We start from the raw sequence: 27,973 nt of genomic DNA, 5'->3' as shown, positions 1-27,973 counted from the left end.
AGAAGCTTTGAGTTTGTCTTGATTTACATTTCTCCTTTTTGAGAACTACATCGGACTTTCATGTTTGTTGTAGAGGGTAATTGTTGGTCATAAACAGGGCAGGGTGATTGTAAGCGCGGGTTTCAGTAATTCAATCAGAATCACTGTCACTGTCGATGTGCCTGGACTTGGCATCAAATGGTCGCTGTGTAAGTTCACAGATATTGCATTAACCACATCCCCCATAGGCTCGTCTGAAAGCTGTCAAATGCTCAGGCGACCGAGTAAAGTGCCCGTCATTCGTCACCCCTTCATCATTTAATGTTCAATTATGTCAAAACAGCCTTCAGGTCATCGGCGCCGGGGATTGATGGCGGCTCTGTGTGGCGAGTGGAGCTTTCAGGCTGCATTACAGCACAATCAGTATGGTTCAGCAGCCCCGGCCTCCCGCAACACTAAATAAACCCTGGCCGAGCTCGCGCTCGGGGGGCCAACGGTTTCAGCGGGAGCACCAGAGCGAGCGCTCAGAGCTCTCCTCTTCAACAGCCACCAAGTCGTGAAGTCGTCCTCTGCGGTGCCTGAAATAATTGATGCTCCTCAGCAGAGTGGCGGGGGACCGGCTCGCCTGTTTGTGATGGAGGGAGTGTTTAATTTGCTCATTGCAGAACGCCACAGACTGTAAAATTTACCGTAATGAATCGCTAATGTTCATCCTGCCGTCACTGCCCGTCCAGAAAAAAATGGGCCACGCTCTTCAGAAGCTCCGCCGCCACCGCCGCCGCTTTCAGTGAAACACTCCTCCTTCTCTCACACTAGGGAAATAAAGCTTTTTTTTTTTTTACTTTCAAAACTGTTAATGTCTAAAAGTGTGTGTGTGTGAGTGTGTGTGTGGGTGTGCATGGTTTTCAAGGTGCTGGAAATACTTCACTCGTAGACAAAGAACCGTTATTCATGCGCTCGCTCACACATCAGTCGAGCTGAAACTTCACTGAAACACTCAATCAGCGCCGGCGCCTCTCGAGGTAGCGACAGTCTGAATCCGAGTGTTCAGGATGTAAACGCTACCGGAGGTAAATCCCATCACCTCGCCCAGCTTTTGTGTCTGCCGCTGCCTTATGAGCCTGAAATAGCTGCAGCCTTTATCTCCTTCTTGGTAAGACTCGACTGTTTCGGCTTCAGAAGAAGCTTACGATCCTCGGCGGCCCCCGCCAAGACTCGGAGGGTCTTTAGCTCGGGTCAGCAGAGGTCAACCTGCCAAAACTGTCTTCCAGTTTCAGGGTTTATTGCTGTCTGCTGAAGCTGCTCCTCGCGGCGCTCAGCTTAACCTCCTGTCTGTCTTGAAGACCTCTGACAAAACACTTGTGTCAACGCCGTCTAAACTCAGAAATGTGTGTACATGCCTTCCTGAAGATCAGCTTTTTTTAGCTGCAGAGTAAAGCTGGGTTAATGAACAGTCCAGACATATTTTACACACACAAACTGTCCATTCTGTGTGTGTGTGTTTTTGTTGGCTGATAGACGACAGTGTTGCCGTCGTACACACCACAGACAGGCTGATCATTATGTAGCGTCGGACTTGAGGATAAACATTCATCCTGCTAAGATGCTGATGTTTACAGCCTCCTTCTCTTTAATGAAGTGGAATCAGAAATCAGTCCAGCTGAAGCAAATCGAATAAGCGTTCAGAAAACACGATGAACCTCATGAAAGAAGCGTTCATGCAAATTAACACGTTGACAAATTTCCACATTCACCAACTGTTGCAGATAAAGTTTTCGGAGCGCCTCAGATCTGGACTCTCCTTTCCCATCAGCAGGACGTCTGTCACTGAAGGCATCGCTTTTCTTCCTCGTCTTTCTTGCCGTTTAATATGAGCAAATACTTCTTGACGTGGGCATCAGGCCCCCATTTTCATGATTATGTCTGAAGTGAAAACACATGATGTAAACGGACCCCAAAATGTTTCCATTTTCGCTTGAAAACGTGCAAACAGAGTCTTAAATGTGTGAAGGCTGGAAGGTATACCATTATTTTAATCAGATTAAATTGCCAATAATATTTCGAAAGCAGTCTGTTACTCATCCACAACCAGTAAGTTCACGCTGTCACTCAACCCAATCAGAATACACCTTGATCTCAATGAGATTTTAAATTTACATGGAAATTTGTACGAAGCCGATTTATCTTGAGTCTGGGTGGTGATGTTGTTTAGCACCAACACATCTGTAGAGTGGTGGTGATGGTCATCTAAGGTCATTTCCATTTGACTCCCCGATCTATTCACCAGGCTTTATTCCACTCATGACAGTTGCCAATCAATATTTGTACGATGTGCAATAGAATTGCATTGGGGGGGGGGTCTGGTGTGATCCAACAACAACACTTAACGCCACTTCACTTGACAAAATCATTCCTAGCTTAGCCACGCCCCTCTTTAAAGTGATCCATTTTCACAAATGGACTGCGATTCCCATAAAGACGTCAAGTTTGTCAACTTCCACAAACAGTGCAGTAACCTCTCCGTTCATAAATCTCCCTTCTGCCTCCTTCTCCCGCTCTTTACCTCCCTCGCCGTCTATCTACCCCTCCGTGTGTGTCTCGCTCGCTTTCTCTCTCACGCCGCCTCTTAAGCGCCGCAGCAACCTTCTCCGAGGGATTGGTTGCCAGGAGACGGGATTCACTCCCCATTGTATGCCGACAAAGATGGAGGGGGTGGGTGGCGGGGGTTACAATCAGCGGGACCAGGGAGAAGCAGGGGAGGGTGGAGCCTGGCACTCCACAGTCAGGCCCGTCTCAGAGAGGAAGCGGGGCAGGCGGGGGGGTAAAGGGTGGAGCAGCTGACACCCCAAATTCCGATGCTGATTCCTGGTCTCTGGGTGACCAGGGTGGGTGTGCTGTGGAGCACGCAGAGACCCAGGCAGCCATGAAGGCTTATTAAGAAGACTTTTTAATTAGCCCCTCCCCTGCTGCTCAGATTCACACTGGGTGGGACACACACACACACACACACACACACCCCTCCACCAGTCCTCATTTCTCATAGTTTGTCCTGCTCTGTGATCATGGCCTCTGTTTTCGATCGATTATATCGCCTTCAAGGAAGAAGGCCGTTTTACTTTCACCCTGGTGCAATTACTCTAAATACAGACGGAAGCTCAGTCTATCAGAGGTTTCCTCTCTGTCCGCTGCAGACTGAGCTCATTTCAGCTCTGACTAACATGCTACAGGGTTCACACACTCCACACACTCTGTCTTCATAGCTGCTAGTGACTGATTAACTCTGTGACCTACATGTTTTAGTTTTTTTTTAACCACACTAGCAGGGCTGTGTGTTTCATCCCGCTCTGAGAACCATGTGTTCAGGTACCAGCTCCCATTTTCTTTCTGTAGAAATCCTCCATCTGTCTCGGGGTTTGTTCCAGACAATTATTCATAAGATTTTACTGGCAGGAGAAATGCTGTTTTATTGTTGTGAAAAAGTTGGGATCATTTATGGGTCATCGTGACATTGTTGCCAGACTTCATTTGAATTCTTGAAGTTGAAACTTTGTCATCAACCCACGCACTTTGGAGAACATTCAACAACCTGGATATTTCACATGTGATGGAGTCTTGTTTCCTTATTCACCTTCTCACTGATTGAATCCCCATTTGCACAATGATATCTCAAAGTAAAAATGCATTGCTTTTGCCTTTTCATTGTAACGTTTCCATAGAAAATGGTTAAACACTGAAAACGACGTATCTGGTATGTTGGGCCACGGGTTGGTTGTTTGTTTCTTGAATGAAGCCACATACACATGCATGCCGAGAACCGTACGCTGTAAACACGAACGCTGACGAGAACACGGACATTCATACGGACAGACGGTGAAGTTGGATTGTTATTCCCGGTGACTCAGCTCCGAGCAGAACATGGACGGGAGGTCATGACACTCTGGAGGCTGCCATGCTTATCGTCCATCTATTCACGTGTGCAGAAGAACTATTTACACATTTCAGAATAGTTGTGATTTCCCTCGTTTCCATGGAGACAGAATCATATCATTTTCTTAAACTAACTTGATCAGCGACTCCTAGCACTGTTGTCGTGTCAACGACACCCAGAAGGCACACGGGCGTTTTCCATGTTCAGTTAAACGTTGACGTGTAAACGGAGCCGAACTGAACGCTAGAAACAGGAAATAAGATGGCTCAGTGAAAATATCAACACTCAGTATGAGGCAATCCGAGGTGAAAAGATTGCATCTGTCTTATGTCAGTGACTCCTGATGTGTCTGTTGTTCTTGGTGGCTGCTTTACTACGTCACATACCTCTATACATCATGACAGACAGCCTTTCTGCCGTGCTGCCATTGTGTGCTCCATTGTCTTACTGTGCTGGTCCCTAACAATACGAGACCAGTAATTGGAGTCATTATTTGCCGCCCTTACTTCTCCATCGTGTGTTTTATGAGGACTCATTTTCCTCCTTGCTACCCTGTTCACGTGCACTTTTTATTAACATGATGAATCGGATTGTGTTTTACTTCCATCGAGGTGCTTTACAGTTCATGGAAATGACGTCCTGAGTGCTCACACACTTAAATACGTGCACTAAAAGCTTCCCAAAAAGCTGTAAAATGAGACACAGCCTAAAGACATGTTTAAAACATATTAAATATTCCATTCTGGGTAATGAGAATCTGTGTCTGATATGGCTCTTTAACAAAACGATTTAAAATTCCAAAAATGACCTCTACTCAATCTCACCTGTTAAGATTGTCAGAAATTTTACAATTTTTCGTTAATAAAATTCACTGCCTGGACGTAAAAGGTAAAGATTTGCACGTACCTTCTTTTGTGTTTTTGTTATTTCGGGCCTGTTTCAGTATTTATTATGCAGAGTTGACTTAATGAAATAAAATTAAAATACGATCTGGCGTGAGGACAAGATGTTTTATTTAGAAAATACCTGGATTCGTTATGGAGACTTCCTGCCTGGCTCAGCCACCTCTGCACAGGTTAATGCAAATTCTCTCAAAGGTAGAGGTGTTTTATTTTGTCCATGAACAGTGTTCATCTGCAGATATAGAATAAAGTCCCCATTTCTGTGCATAATTAACAGTCTCTTTTTTTGTTGTGATTGTTTTTATTTTGAAAAACATCCACACTGCTGACATTGGCTCTCCTTCGCCTGCTGTGCCGAGACGTTGGTCTGATTTAATGATTGCTTTTTAGGACATTAAAACAGCGTATGCCTGCCTTGCTAATGAGACAGGTTGACTGTAAACTACAGAAATGATTTCATTTGCACAGCACTTCCTCTACTGAAGTTTACTCGCACAGTTTCCAGAATTAAACAGATTTATCAAGTCCATAGAGGGTGGGGGAAAAAAAATAGAAGAAAATCAAGCATCTGTGGCTTTATTTGGAGAAACGGCTTCAGATTCCACTTGTGTTGTTTGTTTTTCCTTCCTGGATCTTCTGTCACCTGAGCCACCCTCCTCTCCGCTGTAAGCAAACAAATCTGTGTTGCTAGTTGAAGGATGATACTCTGAGATGGCAGTTTTTTGCCCCTCGGCGCGGTGCTGAGTGGGAAAGGCCTCTGGATCTAATTTAAACAAATGCCATAGAAAATTTTTGCAGCTCTGTCATTGATTTAACAGGTACATCATACAGCAGGCGCTCTGATGGACGGCTCCATCTGAGCGCCTCACAGTGCAATTTTCTCTCCTCTCTAGAAGCAACTTTGAAAAATAGCCCGGCTTCTTAAAGCTCCTGATAAATCGACACAGCTCTCCGTCATGCAGATGCCAAACCGACTCTGTGTTTTGACAGTGACGAACACGCATCGCTGTTTTCTGCTGTTTTTCTCCCCCGTTCCTCCTCCCGCTGGAGGCGACGGATCGCGCCCGTCAAGGACGTCTGTCAGGATCTGTGGGCTGGGACCACCGGCTGCAGCGCCGGCGGCCCAGGAATCAAACCATATCAAACACTTACAGACTCAGAACTCCAACAATAGTGGGCGGGACCGGTGTCACTTTGTGTACAAGTCTGGTCTGTCTTTATAGAGTCGTCTCAAACAGCTCTAGCTCTCGGCGGATTGATGTTCGAGGCTGAAACGGAGCTGATGGACTGAGATTTCAGCCTGTCGCCGACACCTGCGGCATAAACTTTAATCATACTGTCAGCTGGCTCGATAGCTTCTCCAGCAGGTGAACTATGTACTTGTTATTTCGTGTGAGGGCCTTAATCGTCTTCTTCTTGTTCTGCTGCACTTCAACAGTGTTCTAAACATTCACTTCCTCACGCTACCAATCACTGCAGCTGTGAAAGTTAGTCACGTTCTGGAGTTTAGTGTCGTCTGTTCCCACACCTATGCTCCAATGCTGTGCAAGCGAGGTTAATAAATAACCTTAGATTCCACGAGGCATGAACGTGACAGTGTGTGATTGTGTGTGTTTCTCTTTGTTTTGCTCTGGACAGGATAGAGGGGTGTAGAGGATGGATGAAACATGTTCTCAGCGACTTTCCCTTCACTCTGATGCAGCTTTATTGCATTATGTTTCTGCCTGAAGTGTCTGTGTGTCCTCCAGGCAGGTGCACACGGCACCATTTTGACCATTACAGGTGTAAAATCATCTATCCTGATGATAACATTGATCACTTATCATCTGGATTCCTCAGTTGGGAGGTGAGGCAGGTTTACTTTTGAGGTTGGTGGAGTAGTCGTGTCTCGGTCTGAAGGTTGCTGGTTTGATTCCCCATAGCCCCCCTGTTCACATGTTGTCCTTGATCAAGACGCTGATGGATGGATGGAAAGAGTGCCTTGCACGGCAGCTACGTCCACTGGTTAATGTGACCTGCAGGTTAGAGACTTCAGATGGGAAGTTGGCAGATTCTCATCCCACAGTGGAGAGGTCAGCACTGGGAGTCCCTGAGCAACACTCTAGACCCCCCCATCAGCTCTCCGGAGTGGCGTAATGATGCCGCCCACCTCCTTCCAGAAATAGGATTAGTACCGATAATATGTGAAATAAAGGAATTTCCCCTCAACGGTATTAATAAAAGCAGGATTAGTCAAAAAAACTATTAAAAAGTTGATGGCTTTGTTGCTATTCTTTCAGTTTTTTGGGCCGGATTGGAGCCTCTTGTGGGCCAGTTTTGGCTCACGGGCCTTATGTTTAACCGCCCTGCTTGAGGCCGTCATCACCACCCAAGTTTTGACCTTTTTCTGAGCACATTCACGTCTTTAAACTAGGCGACTGGAATTAAAACTAGAATTTTCAGTTGACCGAGAAATGGGTTTCGAAGAACATGACCAGTCTTTCTCGTTTTCTCTTTCTTAATTTTTTTTTCTGAAGTTTGAAACCTGCTGTCTGAAAGATACAGTCCCTCGTTTGTTTCTGTTCCCGTTTAGTTGGACTTGGGCCACATTTCTCCTGTGAACACGGCCTGAGGGATTCCTGCAAATCCTCCTCATTACTGAATGTACTGTTTAAACACCTCTTTTTTTTTTTTTTTTGTATGGATGTAATTGTTTGCCTTTACCGAAACCTTGTCGTCAACCTGAAGGAACAACCTTTCCAGGAAAGGGAAGAAGGTTAATTTTCTTGTTTACAAAGTGCTTACAGTTGCATGGTTCGACTTGAACAATAGAGCCGGCTCCGTCTTTCAGTATGTGTGAAAGCACCTAAATAAGACCCAGATGTGGGGCTGGGTTTTCTGTTTGAGGCAGAATGAAAATGCCCTTTTGGTAATCGACTCATCATTTCAGCTACATGTGTTTCCTAGCTTGTATTTGTGGGTTACACAATTTTCAGCAGCAAAATATTGAGAAGATTTCCCTTTTTTTTTTTTCTTTTTTTTTTTTTCCTTCTAAGATGTTCTTTCTCCCTGCGCTCGCTGGTTGGAAGGTGGCAGGCTGTCAGAAGGATTTTAATACATGGAGGCAGCATGTGACAACTCCATTCTCTATGGACTGTGTTCCTGCCGCGGCTTAAATCCCTTATTGAATGGAAAATCTTAACCCAGTTGATGTCACCAGGAAATTATGTTTATTCGTTCTAAGAATAAACGCCTCAGAGTCGGCTCTGGTTTGGTGACGGACCACGGTTTCTCTTCATTATCGCCATCGCCGTTCCTCCTGCTAAGCTGTGTTTGCTCCATTAGTCTTTCTTTTAAACTGTACGATTTACATTATGCATATTTTAAGGCTTTGCTTGACTTCTGAGAGAAGATGTAGCCATATTTATTTCATGAACGGCGCTTTCTGACTGAAAATGTCTCTGTAAAGCAAGTGAGACTTTTTTTTTATAATCATTGCATCCCACTGACAAAATTCTAAGTCAGCAAAAGAAAAACTGTAATAATCTGTGTTTTTTTGTTGAGTGTTTTTACTAATTGTGAAGTACAATGGAGTGATTCAGCACCGATCCAGTTATTATTACTACGGAAGTTTTAGCTCATTTGAAGTCCAGATGAAGAAAAGTAACGAGAAACACAGTTAAATGAACGACCTGTGCTGCTGCCAACGCTGCAGGAAGCAAGTGATCGTATTGCATGAAGGGAAGCTTGAAAAATAGATGAAAAGTTCATGTCTGATAAGATTGCGGCTGAAGTGAAACGCGGCACTGTGAAATAACAGTCTTTTAATGAACGGAGCCAAAAAGGGCTGTGTAAACAAACGGTTAAAATCAGGCTGAAGACGAGATGCTTGAAGTTAGACTGTTACTTATTCATCTTCGCTGAAATGGAGAAATTCCCCCTAACCTTCTCACAGCAGTTTCATATGGTGTTTCCAGAAAATGGCGGTGTGTTTGTGTGTATGTACCCCCCTCTGGTTAATGCACCCCCTCCCTCTGCTAAATTAGTATTACCACAGGGCAGTGGCCAAATCTAATTTACCAGCAGACTGAACAGAACATGCCAAGTACAAGTCTTAAAATCCAGGTAGAACGACCAACCTTTGAAAGGTTTTGAATGGAAAACGCATCATTTTTTTTCTTTTCTCCTTCTTGTTTCAGTGTTTTGAAAACCATGTCTGTTCATACAGAAATGGAATACGATGAAATTTTTCTTCCAAGTCACGAGCAGGTGCTGTTGAACGACCAAGATAGATTGTTATTACAGTGACTGTCAACTCTAAAAACTACCAAGTCCATCGTCCGTCTACCGAACACGTGCAGAACGATGATTTACTCCTTGGAAAAGTTTGGTTTTCAGTTACTTCGGAAGTGTTTTGGGCGTCCTGTTGCAGCAACAGTGCTCAAACATGATGTAAACACTCAGATTAAGCCGAAAACGCCACGCATGCTTTCCCTCACCTTAAGTCGTAATTTTCCTCGGTACCATTCAAATCCACTGCTGGCAACGGCTGCTGAGATTCTGTTATTTTAATGTCTCTATTGCAACATGTGAGAGGAGTGTTTTCACCCACCCAGCGTTACGCTGTCAGTGCTCACATAGGAAAGGTTAAAACTTTATAAAATTCCACAGTTTCCAGCATTAGAATAATTTTTCAGATCGTTTCTCAGCTGAAATATTTTCACTTTGCATAATCTGCAGAGATGCTGTTAAGATTCTTGAAATGATTGCAAAAGGCAATAAAGATTTAAACTCAGGGTTACAGATGATCAGTGGCTCAGAGGGAATGTAACAAATTATCATCACTGGATGTTGTTTAGCAGCTACACTGCCTGCTTTATTACTCCCAGTTAGTGTCATTATGGGAATGCATGTTGGAAGATAATTGAATGAGCGCGATTGATTCAGCTTTAATGGCAGCATGTGAACACAACTCATTTATTGTCCTTAATTTGTATTTTTCTCTGTTGAGCACACTGCCTCCACTTTTCTTTTTTAATTTGGAGAGTACTCATTCATCTTCGACAGAAACCTGCAAATGAGCAAGAATCAGTACTAAATCAAAAAAATTGCATCAATTAAATCACTTTTTTTTTTAGGAAATGAACGCCAGACAGTAAAATATTTATTGGGGGGGGGGGGGGGGGGGGGTAAATTTTCAACAATTAACAAAATATTGATTTACATCCACATTCATTGACTCGAAAAAAAGAATAATTGAATTGTTACCCTAATGTGTTTGCAGATTATGCGTTTTTGCTTAAATCTTTAAAATTTGCTCCGGGTTGTTTTTTCATCCCTCTACTGAACCGCTTCATCCACCTGGAGACTCACCTGTGGGATGTTCTCACGGTGAACGGAGAGCTCGAACCACTTCAGCGCCGTGCGGCTCTGTGAATCACATAAATGCAGAATAATCACACTCGGGCTGAGCAGCTTGATTAATCTGAAGGGGAGATTATTGTCGGCGTCGGTGTTCAGCGTGTCAGTGTGGGCGGAGCTCGTTCCTCCGCCTCATCATGCAGGCTTCAGTCATTTACGTTCCTCTCTCCCGATCCAGGCTGGTCCTCCGCTCTGGAGATCATCTCGTCTGGGCCGACCAGCATCGACCAGGCCAGCGGTCAGAGCGCGAAGCTGGGCTGCGAGTTCACCCTGGCCCCGGAGGATACGGGGCCCTTGGACATCGAGTGGAGCCTGGTGCCTCCGGACAACCAGAAGGAAGATGTAGTGGTACGTGTTCAAGTCCACCGCACACGCCTCGCCTGTCTTCTGGTTTCAAGTGAAAAGTCAAAACTGTCATTGAGTTCCGGGGGTCTGTTTACACCACGGCACTGAAAACACAACTTTTTGAACATGGTTCCAAAAGATGGAACTTTTTTCAAACCATCTCCACAGAAACAAAAGAGTTTTAAAGCTCAGAGCGACTGCAGTGTTTCACTAACCTGCTCTGCAGAGGCGGGGCCTGTGTGGTTTCATGTGTTGTGAAAGAGGTGAAATGCAGCCCAGGTACTGGCGCAATAGTGTTGTTTTCTACTGCATGGAGCCATAAGAGCCGTATAATATATCCAGACTGATGAAATAAGAGCTGCAGATGCCTCTGTGGAGCGTTTGTTCTCTGCAGCGCTCTGGTTTTTCCTCTGTGGCCTGACCATCAGACAGAAAGGCAAGACCCCCTGTATTCTGCGGCGTCTCCCCGAGGCCCCCGGGGGCTCTGAACACCGCCGCCATGGATCCTCGCTGCGGCGGTCTGGTCCTCTCCCGTGGCTCCCTGCTCTTCCCCGCCTCCCAGCTGTCACTAAGCCTTCTCATCTGGTTTTCCTCCACTCCTCCTGCGTCCCGCGGCTTTGTTTTGGTCACCTAAATGTTATAAATAGATTCCCACCTCATCATTAGGTGCTTTTATCATCAACGTCCACTGCTGCAGTGCTTTTCCTCTCTGGAGTTGTCGCATTTTGCAGAGAAACTATTTGTTTAGTCTCCAAATCATTAGCTACCAGTGTTCAAAGACATATTTGTGCAGTGAGATTGTGGATCTGGTGTTGAAATGCTAATTGCAGCATTCTTAAAATGTTCTTTTTCCTCGTTAAAAAAGATTAGGCTTGTGGCCACAGGCTGCTTCCCAAAGCAGATATTTTCCTCTTCATACGCAGCCGGAGAAATCAAACAATTGCATCTATTTCCACAGTTTATTTTCACCATTCTGTGGGGCCGAAGGCACGCCGTAATGTGGCCAAAACCTTTAGTAGGAACTTAAACAGCCCGGACGTCTCCCTCTGAACGCATTTGTTCTCCTTGACTTGTCAGATTTCGCTCGCCGAAACCACAACGCGAAGATGCGCTCGGTGTAAATTCCCCGCAATTAGCGGCATATTAATCCCAAGTGGCCGTTTTAATACATGTGACAGTGTTGAATAGAATTAGGCCGAGCCGGAAGACGCCAGGCTCCAGGGTTAATCAGAGAAGTGAGAACGACGCTCCGCTCTGGGGTCAAGCTCTGCTCACATTGCTTCAAATGAACCATATCTGTGCGATCAGATCTCTGAATTATTCACTACGATGCCTCAACACTCTGAATGCAGTGCTGTTGGTTGTGTCCGGTTGTAACGTTTCCCGGCACATAATGTTCTTTTTGAATATTTCCTGATGTATGACAGCTCCCAGGGAAACATTCTGAAAACGTCTGTTTTCATAGAAACGGTAGAAACGCTGAAAAAGATGCATTTTGTTTCTTTTCATGCACACTCTCCTTCAAACTGTCGTCCTTGAGCCTTTCAATTGCAGTCACTCAATTATTGAAAAGATAAAACGAGGAATAACATTTTTTCATGCATCACATCTCAACAAGAGATTTGTTTTCATAAGAGGAAAACAGTGGAACATCAAAATGATTTTTATTTAGTTTTCTTGGATTTTCTAGTTGCCCTAAAGTAACTGGAGGATTCTTCACATCTTCATTATTCATCAACCATGTTGACTCCAGATTTCCTTTTCCTTTAAAGCCGACTGTGACAGTTTAATGAGCACATGATCGTTTCCATAAAACAGCACACGGCTTGCAGGACTGCAGAAAGCTTCTGGAGACGATGTGAATTTTACCCCATTCAGAGACGTTTGTGTTTTGACATTCTTCTCTCCAAAGGATTTTATCATATGTGACTTAAATTGGTGATTATGCATCCTGAATTTTAAGTGATAGTAAAAGTAAAAAGTCTTGAAATAGCCAAGAGTAAAAACATTGAGTTTAATACAAGTTGAAGTCTACTATAAATAGCTAATAGGCCTTTTTTGCTTCATTAATCTCTTTTGATTTTTGGTGCAAACAGAAAGAAATTTGAGTGCAGACTCATTTCCCCGTCTTTTATTATAGTGGGATTTAGAAAAGATGATCCCTCAGATCAGCATCCAAAGTATTGATCACATTTTACAGAGAACTTACTGCAAGTCATGCACAATAAAGTTCATAATGAAATGCCTCGGTGTTATGAAGATATTTAACACGTACCTACATCTCACTTAAATGGTCTTTATTCATATTATGCCACATTTCCACTAAGGGTGTGTGTTTACAAGGACCTCGTGATGATATACATCACAATACTTGTGTTGCGATACGATAATATCACAACATATTGTTGTATTGCGTTATATCTTGATATCACGATATATCATTATTTTCTATGTAGTTAACTTAAAAAGAGAAATAAAAATAGATTACACAAGTTGCAGTATACGTCATCAGATGGTATTGATCATTCAGAGGGCAACTTGAGTCAAAACTACTTGAGTTAAATATATTTGATTCAAAACATCTCTTTGAGCAGCTCAATGAAAGCTTTATCACCTGCAGTAGGTGCAACTAATTCACTGTAACTAAAACATGAAGGAATTTAGTTACCTAGGGTCCACGATAGCTGTGGTTCAAAAGCCCTGCTGTATTCACAGAGTGTTAAAAATATGAATAGCTATTTTCATTAAAAAAATCCATGTTAAGAGCTGTGAAATCGATATTATATTGGGCAGCTGAGTATCGCGATATATTGCCATGTCAATATTTTTTCACACCCCTAATTTCCAAATTTCCACGGATTGCATCCAATCCACTCTCATTTTTGTGTGTTTCTGCCGGGAAAATACCCGGTGACGTAAAAGGCAGCGTCAACACGTTGCAGAAGCTGATTTGTTCAGAGAATCGTCAATGCTTCAGCAGCAGCGCCCCCTACCCGCCATTTTTAAACCGCTAGGCGTTTGCTGCGCTCATATTCTGTCCTTTCTTTCTTCTTCTTTTTAAAAAGCGGTGAAAAAGTTCTCACCATGGTCCTTTGAGGAAGTGCAAACCTTCCTCTTGTTGCTTCGCTGACGAGCGGATCCAGGGAGAGCCGGACGGTTCCACTCTCTCACACGTGTAGTTTGATTGGAAAAAAACACCCAACCTGTTGACTCAAATGCAAATTACATGGTTTTCAAAGCGTTTCTGTGTAAACGCAACATTTTTCTGAGACAAAAGCATAAAAATGGTGCGTTTGGGGCCTGGTATACGGGCATCATTTTGGGATTTTGCAGAATTCTGCGCTCTATTCTTGTAAACTGTGAGATTTTATGGGCTCAACGGCACGTCGGCCGCGCTTCCTGCGAGCGTTTAGTGGAGGGCAACATGCTGCATTTCCTCGCTGGGCTTCCTGAGCATCAACGCAGCCAGAAGTATCGGTGCAGCATTATCCATTCAGCCGGCGGGGCGAAGGCCCCCTTCATCTGACACATCCCACACATCACAGGCTCTTTTGGAGGCTGCTGGAGCGTCGCTAATGCACGCCGCTTTGTGGGGCTGGAACCAGGGATGCCAGGCGTGCCTACAGTAACAGTCATTTGCATTTGGCGCTGGATTAGCTGAAAGCAGGGCGTGCCCCGAGTATTCAGCAGCACTGTGAGAAACAACGAGGAAAACAATTACGAGACGGTGTGAATGGGAGACGAGTTTGTTGTGTTATCCTGTGTCACAGCAGCAGCCTCTTTTGTCCTTGAGCTGCGCGGCAGAGCCTGAGCCTTGCTGTTTGCTGAAGTTATTGCAGCAGGAATTTGCTTGTTGACACATTATTGAAGGATTTGGACGGTGAAGCACGGCGAGGTTTGTTTGTTTGCGCATGCCCGTGGTTTCTCCTCTTCATCTTGAGGATTGAAGCGCATGGCGTCCATTGTCTTGTGGGTCTGCGGCGCCTGTGTGGCGTGAACGCCCGGACGGATCGGCGCTCTGCTGCGCAGGTACCGCCGCTCCCTGCTTTGCCTCTCAAACGAGCGGCGGCGCCTCTTCCCGTTTGCTCGGCGTCACGTGACGATGAGCTCATGTGTCTGCCGAAGCCCGAGACGCCCTCCGACCCCGGCGTCGGTGACCGGCTCGCCGAGGGCGGCTCGCCCAGGTGGCGATGGTATCATCCGGCGTCCTACCTGTTATGAAATGCGGCGCTGCTCCTACGCCTGCTTGTCTCGTCATCTGCCCTTTTCATTTTCATTCCCCAGGCCCTTTATAGGATTTTTTTTTTTCATTGGATCATGGTTCTCAAGGTTATTGTGCAGCTCGGTGTTTTTTCGCCCCCCCCCCCCCCTCCTTTAGCTGGAGGTGTGTGTAAGCGCTCCCATCTGTGTGCTTGTGAAGCAGTTGAACCCCAGCGAGACTCCTCGTCTGGCTGAGCTCGGGGCCATTTAATTTCCTCTCCTCCGCGGTCTCATCTCACGTCTCGCCGTTATTGCCGCCGATGTTCTGATCCCCCCAGTGAAGGTGGGATCCGTTTCCCTCCCAGGTGGGGTTTGAACAGAACGACCTGGCTGAACATGGCGCTCGCTGTGAGCTCCGGGAACTCCTCGTCCTCCTTCTGGAAGTGGAGCGGCACCAACTCCTCGAACCTCCTGACTGTGTTTTCTCCTTTTGTTCCTCTCGCCTCGTGTTCTGCCTCCTCTGATGGGTTCCCCCCCTCTGTGTCTTCTCCTCCCCCGCCCTCCACCCGGGGGTATTGCTGCGCGTACGCCTGGCGCTGATCGCAGCTCGCAAAACGCCTGTTGATGAGCGTCTCTGTGGAAATGCGTGAGAATCTTCCAGAGAGTAATGAAAGGGAATGAGGACTGCTTTCATTTTCACGTTTCTCCTCTCCCCTCCTCCCTCTCTCCCTCCCTGGTGGTTTTGTTTTACGTCTTTCTCCTCCACCTAACTATTTGCTGCTGTCTCCACCTGGCCTTTATTTCCAGGCATTTCCTTGCTGCTGTGTGTGTGTGTGTGTGTGTGTGTGTGTGTGTGTGTGTGTGTTGGGCAGAATTAGGAGCTTTGTTGACACAGCAGGTGTTGATTTAGCTCCACAGTGCCGGCTTTGTTTGTTCCACCTTCATTCTTTTTGCGCTCAGAAAGGGCAAAGCAGCGCCGGCTGCCAGGCTTGAAGGGCGGCGTGGAGATAAAGGCGAGGGCGCTCTTTCTCTCCCGTATCGTTGGGTTGGTTCAGTGAGCAAGGCCTTTGCTTCCAAACAGCGCACCGCTGTCCTTTCAGGGCTTTTGTGTGATTTATTTCCCTGAGAGTCTTTCAGAGACACACAGCCTCCTCCCAGTGCGGGTTTTAACCTCGCCGCGCTCCTCTCTCTCCCCCGCCGCCAGGTCATCTTCTACTCGGGCGACCGGGCCTACCCGGACTACCACGACCCCATGGCGGGCCGGGTCCACTTCCACTCGGCCGACCCCAAGAACGGCGACGCCTCCATCAACCTGATCAACCTGAAGCCGTCGGACTCCGGCACCTTCCAGTGCAAGGTGAAGAAGGCGCCGGGCATCCAGACCCGGAAGATGGTGCTGAACGTCATGGGTGAGTGGAAAGGTCGCCGCGGCAGGACGAACCTCCGCCGCTTCACGCCACCAGGCTTTTTCTTCTTTTATTTTTTTTCCTCACCGTATCACACGGCCTTTGCCCTCTGTGGCTGTTTTGATGTAATCCCTTCTAAAACGGCGAGCACAACCTTCCCAGCGGCGGCGGAGCGAGCGTTGCCCCCATTGTGATACAATCCTGCGTTCACCCCAGATGCTCTGTGATTATGTCTGAAATGATAATCCAGGTTTTTATTTATTTATTTATCCGACAAATAACGCTGACACAATTTATCATCCATCACAAAAAAATACTGCATATGAAGAAAATGATGCAGGTTTTATCAGCTTGTGATTATTTTCTTTATCTGCTTTAATTGATTGATTTTAAGCAGCTGTTTGAGGAACAAGGAATGTTTTACTGGATTAAAAAAAACCTGATTCGATTTGGTTTAACTTTAAGAAAAGCCTGACTGAAAATGTTTGTTTTAATTTGTTAGTATAAACAGAAACTAGAAAGTGGATGCGCGCGCTCTCTGCTCTCTTGTTGTACGGAGTGATACTGGTGACACATCCGAGTTGCGTAAGTCCGATGATTCACTCCTTAGGCAAACACACACTCGGGCTCGCCGCGGCCTCGCTGGTCAGTCAACCAGCTAAATGCTCTCAAAGTGAATCGCCTCCCCAAACCGGCGCGCCGCTTTGCATGTGGGAGAAACCGGCCACGTGTGCAGCGACCGGCAGCCCGCGCGGCGTGATCATCAGGTTTAAATGCAGGGTAGACGTCAGGAAATCACCGCCTTCGCCGTGTTGTTGTGTTCAGACGTGACCACACAGGAGCGACGCTGCTCCAGCGCTTAACACGTCTTTTATTATGAAAGGGCCTGAGAGGCAGCACGTGATCCGACCAGAGAGGGAGGTGAAGGCGGTGAAGCCTTCAGGAAGTGGTTTACATTGAGGCCCTGATTGCACAATGAGCATTTTGATTATTTTTTAATCATAAATCATGAAATCATCTTATATATCGAGACAGGATGAGAAAATCCTGTGGTAAATTCATGATCAAACCTTTTTATTTTTTTTTGGAAACGCTGTGTCCTCAGAGATAAACAGTAGAGCGACCAGCGGCTTATTAGGTCTAAGGTCAGTCTCAGATGCCGGATTCCCCTTCCTTGACCAGGCTCTGGGATTCAGATCCTGCCTTTTGGGTCACCAGGTGAACAGAGATGGCTGGAGAGTCTGTGAGAGTCGTCTTCATAAGGCTCTGTTTAGGATCGTCTGGAAACGACCTCGGTTTCTGTTTGAGTTCTGATAACAGCCAGAGGGTCATCACACAGGTCAGGTCAGTGACCCCCCCCAACCCCGCTGGGGTGAAAGGAAGCAGCCAGAACTCAGCCAGGGTCTGCATTCAAAACACTGGAGTGGAAACAGAGCGCCCTCATATCGATCAATCATTCCTTTGATCTCCAATCAGCTCAGTCCGACTCTGGGACTTCATTCATTCATTTCATTCTTTTTACTGCTCGATCATGATTCGCCAGCTATCATTAATATTTCTATCTGAAAGAACTCTGCATGACGCCTGCAGCTAAATATGACACCTCCAATGTAAAGTGACAGAACTTTAGCATAGCTGATTCCAGAGGAAGAAACAAAAAAATGCTCATTGTCTGTCACTAATTCTATATAACATTAATTCTGTTTAAAAGAACGTTATTAGTTTTATTCATTGATTTTGCATTTTACATTCACTCGTTGTGGATGCTGTGTCTCATTGTTCTGGTCTTATATTGTGACGGTGAGACGATCAGCCTGGTGACTTACCTGGAAATCCATCTTCCTTCATGGTTAAATGCAGCCGTTTTCCAGTACGAGGCTGAAGTGTATGCATGAGTGAAAGGAGGGCGAGCGGCTGCAGGCTACGCAGGCTGACAGGCTGCTAGCTCTTGACCCCGGGCGCCGAGCGCTTCAGGCGGGGAAACCTTGACAAGGAGAGGTGCGGACATCTTGCCTGCTCGGCATTTTACCTTGAGCTTGATCTTGTCACTGGGCGGATCGTCCCTGAGAGCAGGAGAGAGTGCACGTTCGTGCACGGATCGCAGATGTACTTCAGCGTATTGACCGCACGCTGCTGCGGCTCGCCACAAACACACGCACACACACACACACACAGGCAGTGCTGACACCTGCAGCCCACACACCCGGTGCAGGTACAGCAGGCGGCGTGCCCGGTTGTGTTTTCTCCTCCGGTCGCAGCAGGACAGTGACGTTAACAGGAGGAGAGCATCCACCTGCAGTACAGCAGCTCCGGCAACTCAGATCGGCCCGTCACACACACCACACACACTCACACACACATCTGTGGCCTCTCATTATGCTCCTCTGGTTTCTTTGATGTGTTTGGAAGAACAGCTGAGAGCTGAGATTTCACTCACAATCAATCCACAATCAAAGATTCCCAGCATGTGATCATCTGGAAAAATGAAGAGTGGATATGATTTGTTGTAGTTTACAAACTTCTGGTTTCAAGCTAACAGAGTTTATCCAATCTGAGCTGATGGCGATGAAGATAGATTATTATTCCAGTGATTCTCAGCTGTCAAACGACCAAATCCAGGAGAATCTGGACTGGAAGCGTGCAGAAGAACTATCTACTGCGGCCGTGGTTCTCATGCACAGTCGCAGTGTTTCCACGCGGAGACAGAGCCCCAGCATTTTCAAAAAGTTGGGTTTTTTTCCCATTTCTGTTTAGACAGACTCAATACTTTTGCAAGAAGTTGTGTTTTCACAGGCCCTGAGCACTGCTGTCATGTAAACAGGGGCCATACATGTTCTCCTGCTTTTTGCTTTCAGAACTGAGTGAAAATGGATTTTTAAACTTGGTCAGCAGCATTACTGATTATGGTTTCTATATATTTTCAATGGTGCCAGATGTTGGACTTTTCCATGACATTTGGAAACTTGGAGAAACAGTGTTAACAGCCTGTAAGAATATTTGAAGCAGTAGAATGAGGAGGTTGGTGTTGCGGTGGTGTGAACAATAATTGCAGACACATTTTATGTGTTCGTGTTGGTTGACTTTACGACATAAACCGAGAAGCTATTTGTTAGAGTTTGAATCTGGACTAATTGGTTCCTGGACACATCCAGGTTCTCAGTGTGAAGCCCTCCAGCAGATCTCATTAGTCCTGTCCGCCGGGCGTCGGAGCCACCAGCCGCTTTCATGTCGCTTCAGCGCTCTGCAGTCATCAGCCGTCACTCCTGGACGCCACTGCACCGCACGCCGCTTCCCATCCCGCCGTTCTCCTCCACTCATCTCGTCCTTAAGTTCGCCGTGTGCGGCTCATAAATCTCCTCCCTTCAGGAGAGCCGCTTTACGTCCGTGCCGCGCTCCGCAGCGTCTCTCATCTTCTCCGACCTCGCCGTTCAAACACATAAATCCGCTCGCCGGACGGCGGTCCTGACGCGGTCCTGATGCGGCGGGCGGCGTGCCGCAGCCCTCGGACGTGTTGACTTTCACCTTTAAAAGACGTATTCAAAATGTCACCGCTCTCTGACATTTACAGTGTGCTGCTCGGATGTGTGTGTGACCGGGAAGGAGCGAGTACAGTATGTCAGGAGGCGTTGCGGCCCCCGGCCCCCATCAGTCCCCCATCAGGCCCCCATCGTTCCGCCATCTGTCCGTCGGCACTCGTTTAACTTTGCGCTCTGTGTTTTGCCGCTCGTCCCTCATCCTGTGTGTTTATTAGATTAGCGGGAGCTCGGTGCTGTCAGTGCTCCGTTAATCCTCACGGTTACGATTCTGCCTGCTAAGCCCCCCCCCCCCCCCCCCCCCCCCCCCCCCGACACCTGGTTCAGATCTGGAGAGCCCCTTTTTGTTGTCACAGAGCCCATTACCACGCCATGATGTCAGCGTTTCTCTATCCAAACATCGTCCCGCCGTCACACACACACACACCCCCACCCCCCGGCTCGCCGTGTGTCTGGGCTTCACTCGCGTCGCTCTGCTTTTCATTTGAGGCTCTGTTTGTTTTGAATCCCCCCGACTCGTCTCCTGCCAACACTCCTCACTGACCGCCGTGTGTGTCTCACGTTTCTGCTGAAGGACTTTGAGCCAGAAAGCGTGCTGTCCATCCTGAGTGCCAGATTGTGCGTGTATGTGTGTGTGTGTGTCTCTGTGTGTGTCTCTGTGTGTGTCTCTGTGTGTGTGTGTGTCCCTCTTCCTTGTGATTATCCTGATTGACAGCTCCTGTAATGACAGCAGCTGTATCAATTACTCTGATTACGGCCCTCGTCTGGCTGACGCCTGCTGCTTCCAGCTCGGGAGGAAATCGTCTTCGGTCTGCTCGATGCGCCGACGCCGCGGCGGCCCGCGACACGGCGGATGGAAAAATAGCAGTGTTGAAGGCAGGAGGGATGAGTGATTGAGAGCTAATGTGACCACCTGCATATGCCCCCCCCCCAACCCCCCTCCCCCCTCGCTCCACAGTCCGGCCGTCTAAGCCCCGCTGCTCCACCGACGGCGCCACGCTGGAAGGCAGCAACATCGTGCTGCGGTGCACCTCCAAGGAGGGAACCACGCCGCTCAAGTACAGCTGGGAGAAGATCAGCGACAGCAAGCTGCTGCCCGCCTCCGCCGTGCTGGGTAAACGCACCGTCACACCGGCCTCTCTCCGCCCTCCGCACGCCGCCGCCGCCGCCTCACCGCTCTGTTTTCTTTCCTCGCCACAGATCCCGTCAGCGGAACGGTCAGTGTGAAGAACGTGACCTCCAGCGCGTCTGGATCGTACCGCTGCGTCGCCTCCAACCGCGTCGGCACCGAGGACTGCGTGCTCCACCTGAAAGTGACGCCTCGTGAGTGCTCCGCCTGCTCATGCTTTTATTTTGAAATGCAGACACAAGACTGGAATAGATTCATCGTTGTCAGATATTACAGCAACAGGTGGGGATTTGTTTGAACTCAGGTGGTCAAAGTCATCGTAGTTCAGGGGTCACAAACACTGCGTTGTGTTTATTTTGTCAAGATTATCTCCTGTCAACCTACAACGTCACTGTCATTAGCCTGCTAGCCAGTTAGCATCCCTCCTGTTGAGTTTCTCACCTGGTCCCAGATGAAAGCTATGATTTCAGTCCAGCTGACAGCTTCATGTTGCTTTAAAGTCCAGTTTCAGTCGGATCAATCCAGTTTAACCACGCTGAAACTCCACCCGCCCCATTATCTCCGCATGCGTCACAACAGAACAACATTTCTACAAAGCAGCGGAGGCAGGAGCTCCGGTTTCTCTGGAAGACTCGCCCACAGCATCTCAGTCATTCCTCACAGATCAGACCTGTTGTAACATCAGGACTCCGGATTGTGTTTCCTGACGGTGGTGAACAGGAATGACCCGGAACGTTATGAAATGTTTGTGTTGGGGGGGCGGAGGGGGTGGAGGAGAACCGCCGCAGTCTTCAAAGCTCTCCTGTTCTTCCTTCACTACCGGGAGAGAAAACCGACAGCTCATCCCAGAAAATCAGTGAACTTCATCAAGTCATGTTCCAACCTGGTCTCAGAGGAACACACACTTCCAGACGAGGCGGAGTGTGTGTGTGTGTGTGTGTGTGTGTGTGTGTTTGTTTGTTTGGTGTTGTCTGGTGGAGTGTGAAGCTGCTCTGCCCCCCTGCTGTGACGACTCTGTCAGCCTCCTCCAGGAGCTGCTGGGGATTTGGACACTTCAGGCTTCCTGTTACCGAATTTCTCTGCCTGTCACTGTTCTGCCTCGTCTCTCAGAACTTCTCCTTTCTGTGCGTGTGTGTGTGTGTGTGTGTTTAAAGGAATTTCTCTAATAACTCACTCTTCTATTTCGCTCTCTCAAAGTACATATTTCACGACCTTTTCCAGTGAAAACGCCTCACAGCTCTGACCCTGACCCTAACCCTGACCCTGACCCTAACCCTGACCCTGACCCTTTCAGATAGTTGTTTCCACGGCGCCGTTGTGTAAACAGAACAACCTCGCTTGCTAACGTCTCCTCACTGAACCTCCTTCCAGCTCCGAACACGCCCGGCATCATCGCCGGATCTATCATCGCCGTGCTGCTCATCCTCCTCATCATCGCCATCGTCCTCTTCTGCTGCTGCCGCGCTCGCCACAGGAAGAAGTACGAGAAGGAAATCTGCAATGAGATCAGGTAGGCCGGCTCCACCAGGCAAACACAAACCGCCGCTTCTCTTGTTATCAGTCGTCCCGCCTGTTAGAGGAAGAAAACGTGTCCCGTTTTAAAGGAAAGTCACAGCTTATATGTGATCGTTGCTCTCGGATGATCTCCATATAATGTGATGTCGAACACACACACACACACACACACACACACACACACACACACACACACACACACACACACACACACACGAGATCACGTCTCGCCGGCCCGAATAGCCGTGAAAATGGTTTGTCTCCATCAGCGATTCCCTTTTTTTTAACCCCTTCTCAAATAAACAGCTGTGGTAATCAGTTTGAAAGCTTTGTTTGCTCTGTGGCTCCGCTCCTGCCCCCCCCCCCCCCCCCATCAGAGCCACCTAACCTAAACCCCCGCCCCCCCTCCCCTCCATCCGGCCCTCAGGCTCTCTACAGCCAGCAGGCTTTACTATCACTCTGCTGTGGACTGAATCTGTCTGCGGCCACAATGACGCTGCTCAGGCTGGAGGACAAAGAGGATTAGACCGCACACACACACACAACACACACACACGCACGCACGCACGCACGCACTGACATTTGCAGAAACACCAGAGCATGAAGCTCGCGGCCCCCCCAGGCTCACTGTGATTGAGCATTTAACTGGATTATTGCTGCTTATTAGTTGTTAATGTGGAGGCAGAGGGAGACGAGGCATCGCAGGGCTGGGATGCTGGGGTCTGACTCCGTCCCCGTCTCCGTCCCGGCAGTCATTCCCTCCCATGTATTTGTCCTTTTTTTATCCAGTCAAATCAGATTTTGTTCTGAATCTGACTCCTGCCCCCCCCCATCACCCCCCCAATAGTCAGTATTTTGTACGTTGCTTTTATATCACCACTCTGTTAAACTTCGTTGTGGTTTTAAACAGCGGATTATCTTTAAATGTTAAATTTACGGACAGAAGCTGTGCTGCTGGTGTTATTCTGCTATCAGGCATCGTGTGTCTCAGTGTCTCTAAACGTTGGCCCGTCTCTGCCCCCCCCCCCCCAGAGAGGACGTCCCTCCCCCGAAGAGCCGTGTGTCGACGGCCCGCAGCTTCACGGTGGGCAGCCAGCGCTCCTCGCTGGGCTCCATGTCGCCCTCCAACCTGCACGAGTACGCCCTGAAGACCCAGTACGACAAGATCCCCTCCGAGGAGTTCGAGAGGCCCCCCAGCCACGCCCCCCTGCCCCCGCCCTCCGCCGCCACCGCCGCCGCCGTGGCCGCCAGGATGTCGGGGCCCAACCTGAGCCGCATGGGGGCCATCCCCGTCATGATCCCCGCGCAGAACCGGGACGGCTCCATCGTCTAGCGCCGCCTCCTCCCAGCAGGGGGCGCCGCGCGGCGGAGGAGGTGGAGAAGGACGTTAAGCAGCGGAGGCGGCGACGGGCCGACGCGCCTCGATCTGCTCTGCTGTGAAGTCCAGAAACTTTTTACTGCAAAGGAAGAAAAAAAACTGATGAATCTGATGTCCTGAACTTTCTCCCAGATTAATGAAGTCGTGTGGAAGTGAAGCAGAACGGTCAATATCCAGAATCTATTGTACAGCGATGCATGTGTTTCCTTCTTTTTTAAGCTCACTGTAGAGAAACTGTCTGTTCAGCTGTGTGCATGACGTGTGTGTAGAAATTCTCCGCTGTGTGTGTGTGTGTGTGTGTGTGTGTGTCTGGGAATTATGGGAGTTCGTTGATTCTAAATGCCTCTTTTAAAGTGTGACCACTTGTCATGCGGGCGACCTGCTCTGGGGGGGCGGGGCCTAGCGTTCAGCCGGCCGGTTAGAACCGTTACTCTGTTTTTGAATTGTCTCTGAGTGCAGGGATTGGCTGGTGTGTGTGTGTGTGGGGGGTGTGGGTGTGTGTGTGTGTGTGTGTAGCAGTGGGGGTGAGCAGATTAGTGCTTCTTGACTGATCTTAAACTGAAGCCACCTCCACCCCCCCGCCACACCGGCTGCATCTGGACAACAAGGTTCACCGAGCAATCAGCTTTAATTGTGTTTGACTGTTTGCAGCCTTCAGACCACCAGAAACACACACACACACACACACACACACACACACACACACACACACACACACACACACACCCTCCTGTGAAGTGCTGCATGTGTAATCCTCCTCATTACAAGCAGCCGATATCTTGATTAACCTCCTCGGCTCGGTCGATATCAACCCTTCCGCGGCTCACGTTGCATTAATTTAAATGAAGGCCGTGAAGCGGCGGGTTCAAACACACCGGAAACGTCCATCTGCTCCGGATCGCTCCGTCAGCCGCTCCAGATCGCACCGTCGTCTGCTCCGGATCGCTCCGTCAGCCGCTCCACTCCTCCGGATCGCACCGTCAGCCGCTCTACTGCTCCGGATCGCACCGTCGGCCGCTCCGCTCCATGTCTCCTGGCGGCTCTGCCGTCTTGGCCTTACTCCCCTCCTTCTTTTGAGCCTTTGGTTCCCCTGGAAGCTGGATTCTGATCCACTGTGCCTTCTCGCCCCCGGTTGTGTTGTAGCATCGCCCCGCATGGCCGCCGCCTCCACTGCCACTCAAACAACTGTCGATTGTTTTCTGTTGCCTCAATCAAAACTTTCACCTCATTCTCCCTTGTTTTAGCAAAAACTTTTTTTTTTTAAGAACAACTCAGACTTTAATAACTAATGTGCTTTTTTTTTTTTTTTTTTTTTATTTAAAGTGACATGTTGGGTCCTGGCTGTGTTTATTAACGCCCTGTTCAATTCCCCCTATCGAATCACTGCGCAGAGGAATGACATACAGATGTTACTATGGATGTAAATGTGATGCTGTGCTGGGCTCCATGTCTGAAGCAGGAGGGGGCGGGGAGGCGGAGGCCTGGGAATCTGTGTGTGTGTGTGTGTTTGAAGTCAGTGTGTGAATGTAAAGGGAGGTTATGAGTTGAGCTGCTCAGATTGTCTTTATATTCACACACCAGGCTGAACTAAAAAAAAAAACTGCAACGGAGAATAAAACTCAAACAGCTGGAACGGATAAAAGTTAAAACTGGCTAGAAAAGCTAAAAACTGTAGAATGTTCTTTGAAATTTAAACATTAAGATACAGTTTTGTTTGCAGATGAAATTATTTCGCTTTGTGATCCGTGTTATTGTCATTTTCACTGAAAAATGAAAAAAATCAGACCTGCAGAAAGAGTCCTGTTCAATGATGTGTGGTGTGTGTGTGTGTGTGTGTGTGTGCGCAGATCTTGTGGCCTCCCTCCTCCTGCTGCAGTGCTCAGAGCTCACAGGCAGAGTTTCCCTCTCTGTCATCGACTACTAACGATATTAAGTGTAGCTCTGAGGTACTAATCCTGTTGGGAGGCTTCGCCCCGCCTGGAAACAACCTGCTTTTCTTTTTCTGTGTGTATTTTTGTGTTGTATTTTTGAATAATAAAAGTCAATGAAATGGTGGAGTTTCCCCCCCCCCCCTCCGTGGTGTGTGTTTGTGTCTGCTGTAAACACTCCGTGGTCCCGCCTCTCTCCTGACTGTGATCGATCTGAGTTCCGGCCTTCTGCTCCAGGTGAGATGACTTTCTAACCGCTTAATGACTGTAATCGATCAATCAGGCCGGTGGGCGTTGATCACCGCCTGCAGCCCAGGGTAAACAGGTGGGGGGGAGGGGCGGTGACCCCCACCCGCCTCATCCTGAAGACCTTCTTCTCCTCCATCTCAACTTGTTTGATTTTTTTTTCCCTTAATGCGCTGGGTCATGACTTTCACTGCTCTAATCAAAGTTGTGCAGAATTGGCTTCCTAATTAACTCGGCTGGACGCGAGGGGGGGGTTAATGGCTGCGGGGGCGCGTCCGCGGTCTCGACGTGTGGCCCGATCGATCGCTGATCATTAGCCGATAGCCGGGCGGCGTGCGGCCGGCTGACAGGAAGTCGATCAGAAGACTGAAGCACTCTGTAACGCCGCTAAACGGACACCCGCTGCTATAATGGGATGTCGGTAACAGATCGGGCCCTTGAGCATCGATCTGCGGCCTGCCGGAGTCTCTCGTGCAACCTAATGGCTCCCAGGGGGGTCAGGGGTTCGAGGGGGGTGACCAATCAAATGATGGGGTGTAATGGCGCTTTTATGATCGTGCATTCAAAACATTCATTAAAAGGACGTCGGTGGCTTGGATTTGATTTATAGACTAAACACTGTTCTCTCATTGAAGCGGTGGGTCGTCTCCGACCTGATTTCCTGTTTTAAACCCACTTCCTGGTTCAAACAGCCGCAGCAGTGACTCCTGCTCTCCTCCTGCTTCCTGCAGTCTGCCTCAGTTATTAATTGTTTGCAGAGATTAAAGAAACTGTATATATAGCAAAAAGAAAAAAAAAAAAAACAGTATATCCCCCCGATTGGTTCTCCTGGAGGGTTTCCATGGCAACCATATCAGGTTGTATACAGTCTGAGCCGCTCGTTGGAAGATTTCTGCTGTAAAGCTCGATTCGCTCCCCGCGAACAAAAGAGGCCTCTAAAGCTCGGGTCTCATCGCCGTCTGCTGTCAGCCGCGTTCAGCTCTCCGCCGCTTTTAGAAGCCCTCAGTCTGGGTTGCAGAGGGGGATTGTGGGTAGGATGGCGGGCGCATGCATATGCATGAGGCGCGGGCTCCGTGGGTTCCACCGGCGCAGCGGTACATTAACATCTCGGCTTGTGAAGCGACAGATGACGATGTGAGTGTCTGCTTTCTGCAGCCCCGCCGGATGAATGGCTGACGAGCGGCAGGCGGCGTCGGACGCCGTCCCCCGGCGTCCCGTTCAGGAGGATCTGGGGTCAGAACGCTCTCAGCGAGGAGAGGGGTTCTCTGACAGGCTGAGCTCTAAACGCACAGTCACTGTGTCACCGTTCAAACCCCCCCAGCGCTCAGTGGCACGGCGCCTCAGGCAGCCGCAGCCGGAGCCCGGTTCGAACCCCGGGCTCCTCAGGAGATCCGTCCAGCTGCTGCTCACATCTGGCAGGTCTCCTCAGCTCCCCACGCTGGGAGCAGGAGGCTGCTCCCTCCTCTTCCTCCTCCTCTTCCCCCTCATCCTCATCCTGCTCTTCATTGTCCTTATCATGCCCTTCCTCTTCCTCTTCCTCCTCATTTCTTCATCAGGGAGTCATCTGTTGAAGCTCGACCTCTAACGCTGGGTGCATCAGGTCATCGTCCGAAGTGTTTCAGTCTTTTCAGTCTTTCCGTCCCTCGCTGCTCACTTCTCAATGACTAATATCTGACTTTTCATGAACGACCTTCCCGTCGGTGCTCCAGGGAGCGATGGAGAGACGAGGCAGCAGATTATCCTCAGTTCAGAGACGTCATGTCTTTTATAGACCCCCCCCGCCAACACCACCCCTACCCCACCGCACCCGCTCTGTCTGCCTCTGTCAGCTTCCTGGAACCACTGACACCACCTCAACTTTGTTTGCAGATGTGATGTTTTATCCAAACGCTGCCTGAGCAGCTCGTCCCGGGACGGAGCTTCTCCTCTTCTGCCGGTGTTCTGCAGAGGTGGTGAGAGGCGTTTAAGCCCCCTTTAATGTCCTCTGACCTCTGACCTCTGGGCTGTCGTCTCTGATCTCCTGGATCTGCGTTTCCCGGGTTACTTGGCCGGTTCAGGTGTGATTTGTACCTTTAATCTGGACT

At 48.4% G+C, this 27,973-nt stretch overlaps 1 protein-coding gene across 1 annotated transcript in view; it reads left to right on the top strand.

The window, feature by feature from the left end:
• cxadr (CXADR Ig-like cell adhesion molecule) overlaps positions 1 to 25,770 on the top strand; it is a 43,610-nt gene extending 17,840 nt beyond the window's left edge. Inside the window, exons 2-7 of the mRNA XM_030101638.1 lie at positions 10,388 to 10,557; positions 15,959 to 16,163; positions 20,652 to 20,807; positions 20,894 to 21,016; positions 22,194 to 22,332; positions 23,370 to 25,770. Coding sequence (XP_029957498.1) covers positions 10,388 to 10,557; positions 15,959 to 16,163; positions 20,652 to 20,807; positions 20,894 to 21,016; positions 22,194 to 22,332; positions 23,370 to 23,670 — 1,094 coding nt within the window. The 3' untranslated portion in view covers positions 23,671 to 25,770. The remainder of the gene's footprint in view (positions 1 to 10,387; positions 10,558 to 15,958; positions 16,164 to 20,651; positions 20,808 to 20,893; positions 21,017 to 22,193; positions 22,333 to 23,369) is intronic.
• Positions 25,771 to 27,973: the final 2,203 nt, after the last annotated feature.

Source organism: Salarias fasciatus, chromosome 10 (assembly GCF_902148845.1).
Source record: "Salarias fasciatus chromosome 10, fSalaFa1.1, whole genome shotgun sequence".
NCBI lineage: Eukaryota > Metazoa > Chordata > Actinopteri > Blenniiformes > Blenniidae > Salarias > Salarias fasciatus.
The sequence above is the reverse complement of the archived record's forward strand: the minus strand, read 5'-3'. Positions and strand labels throughout refer to the sequence as shown.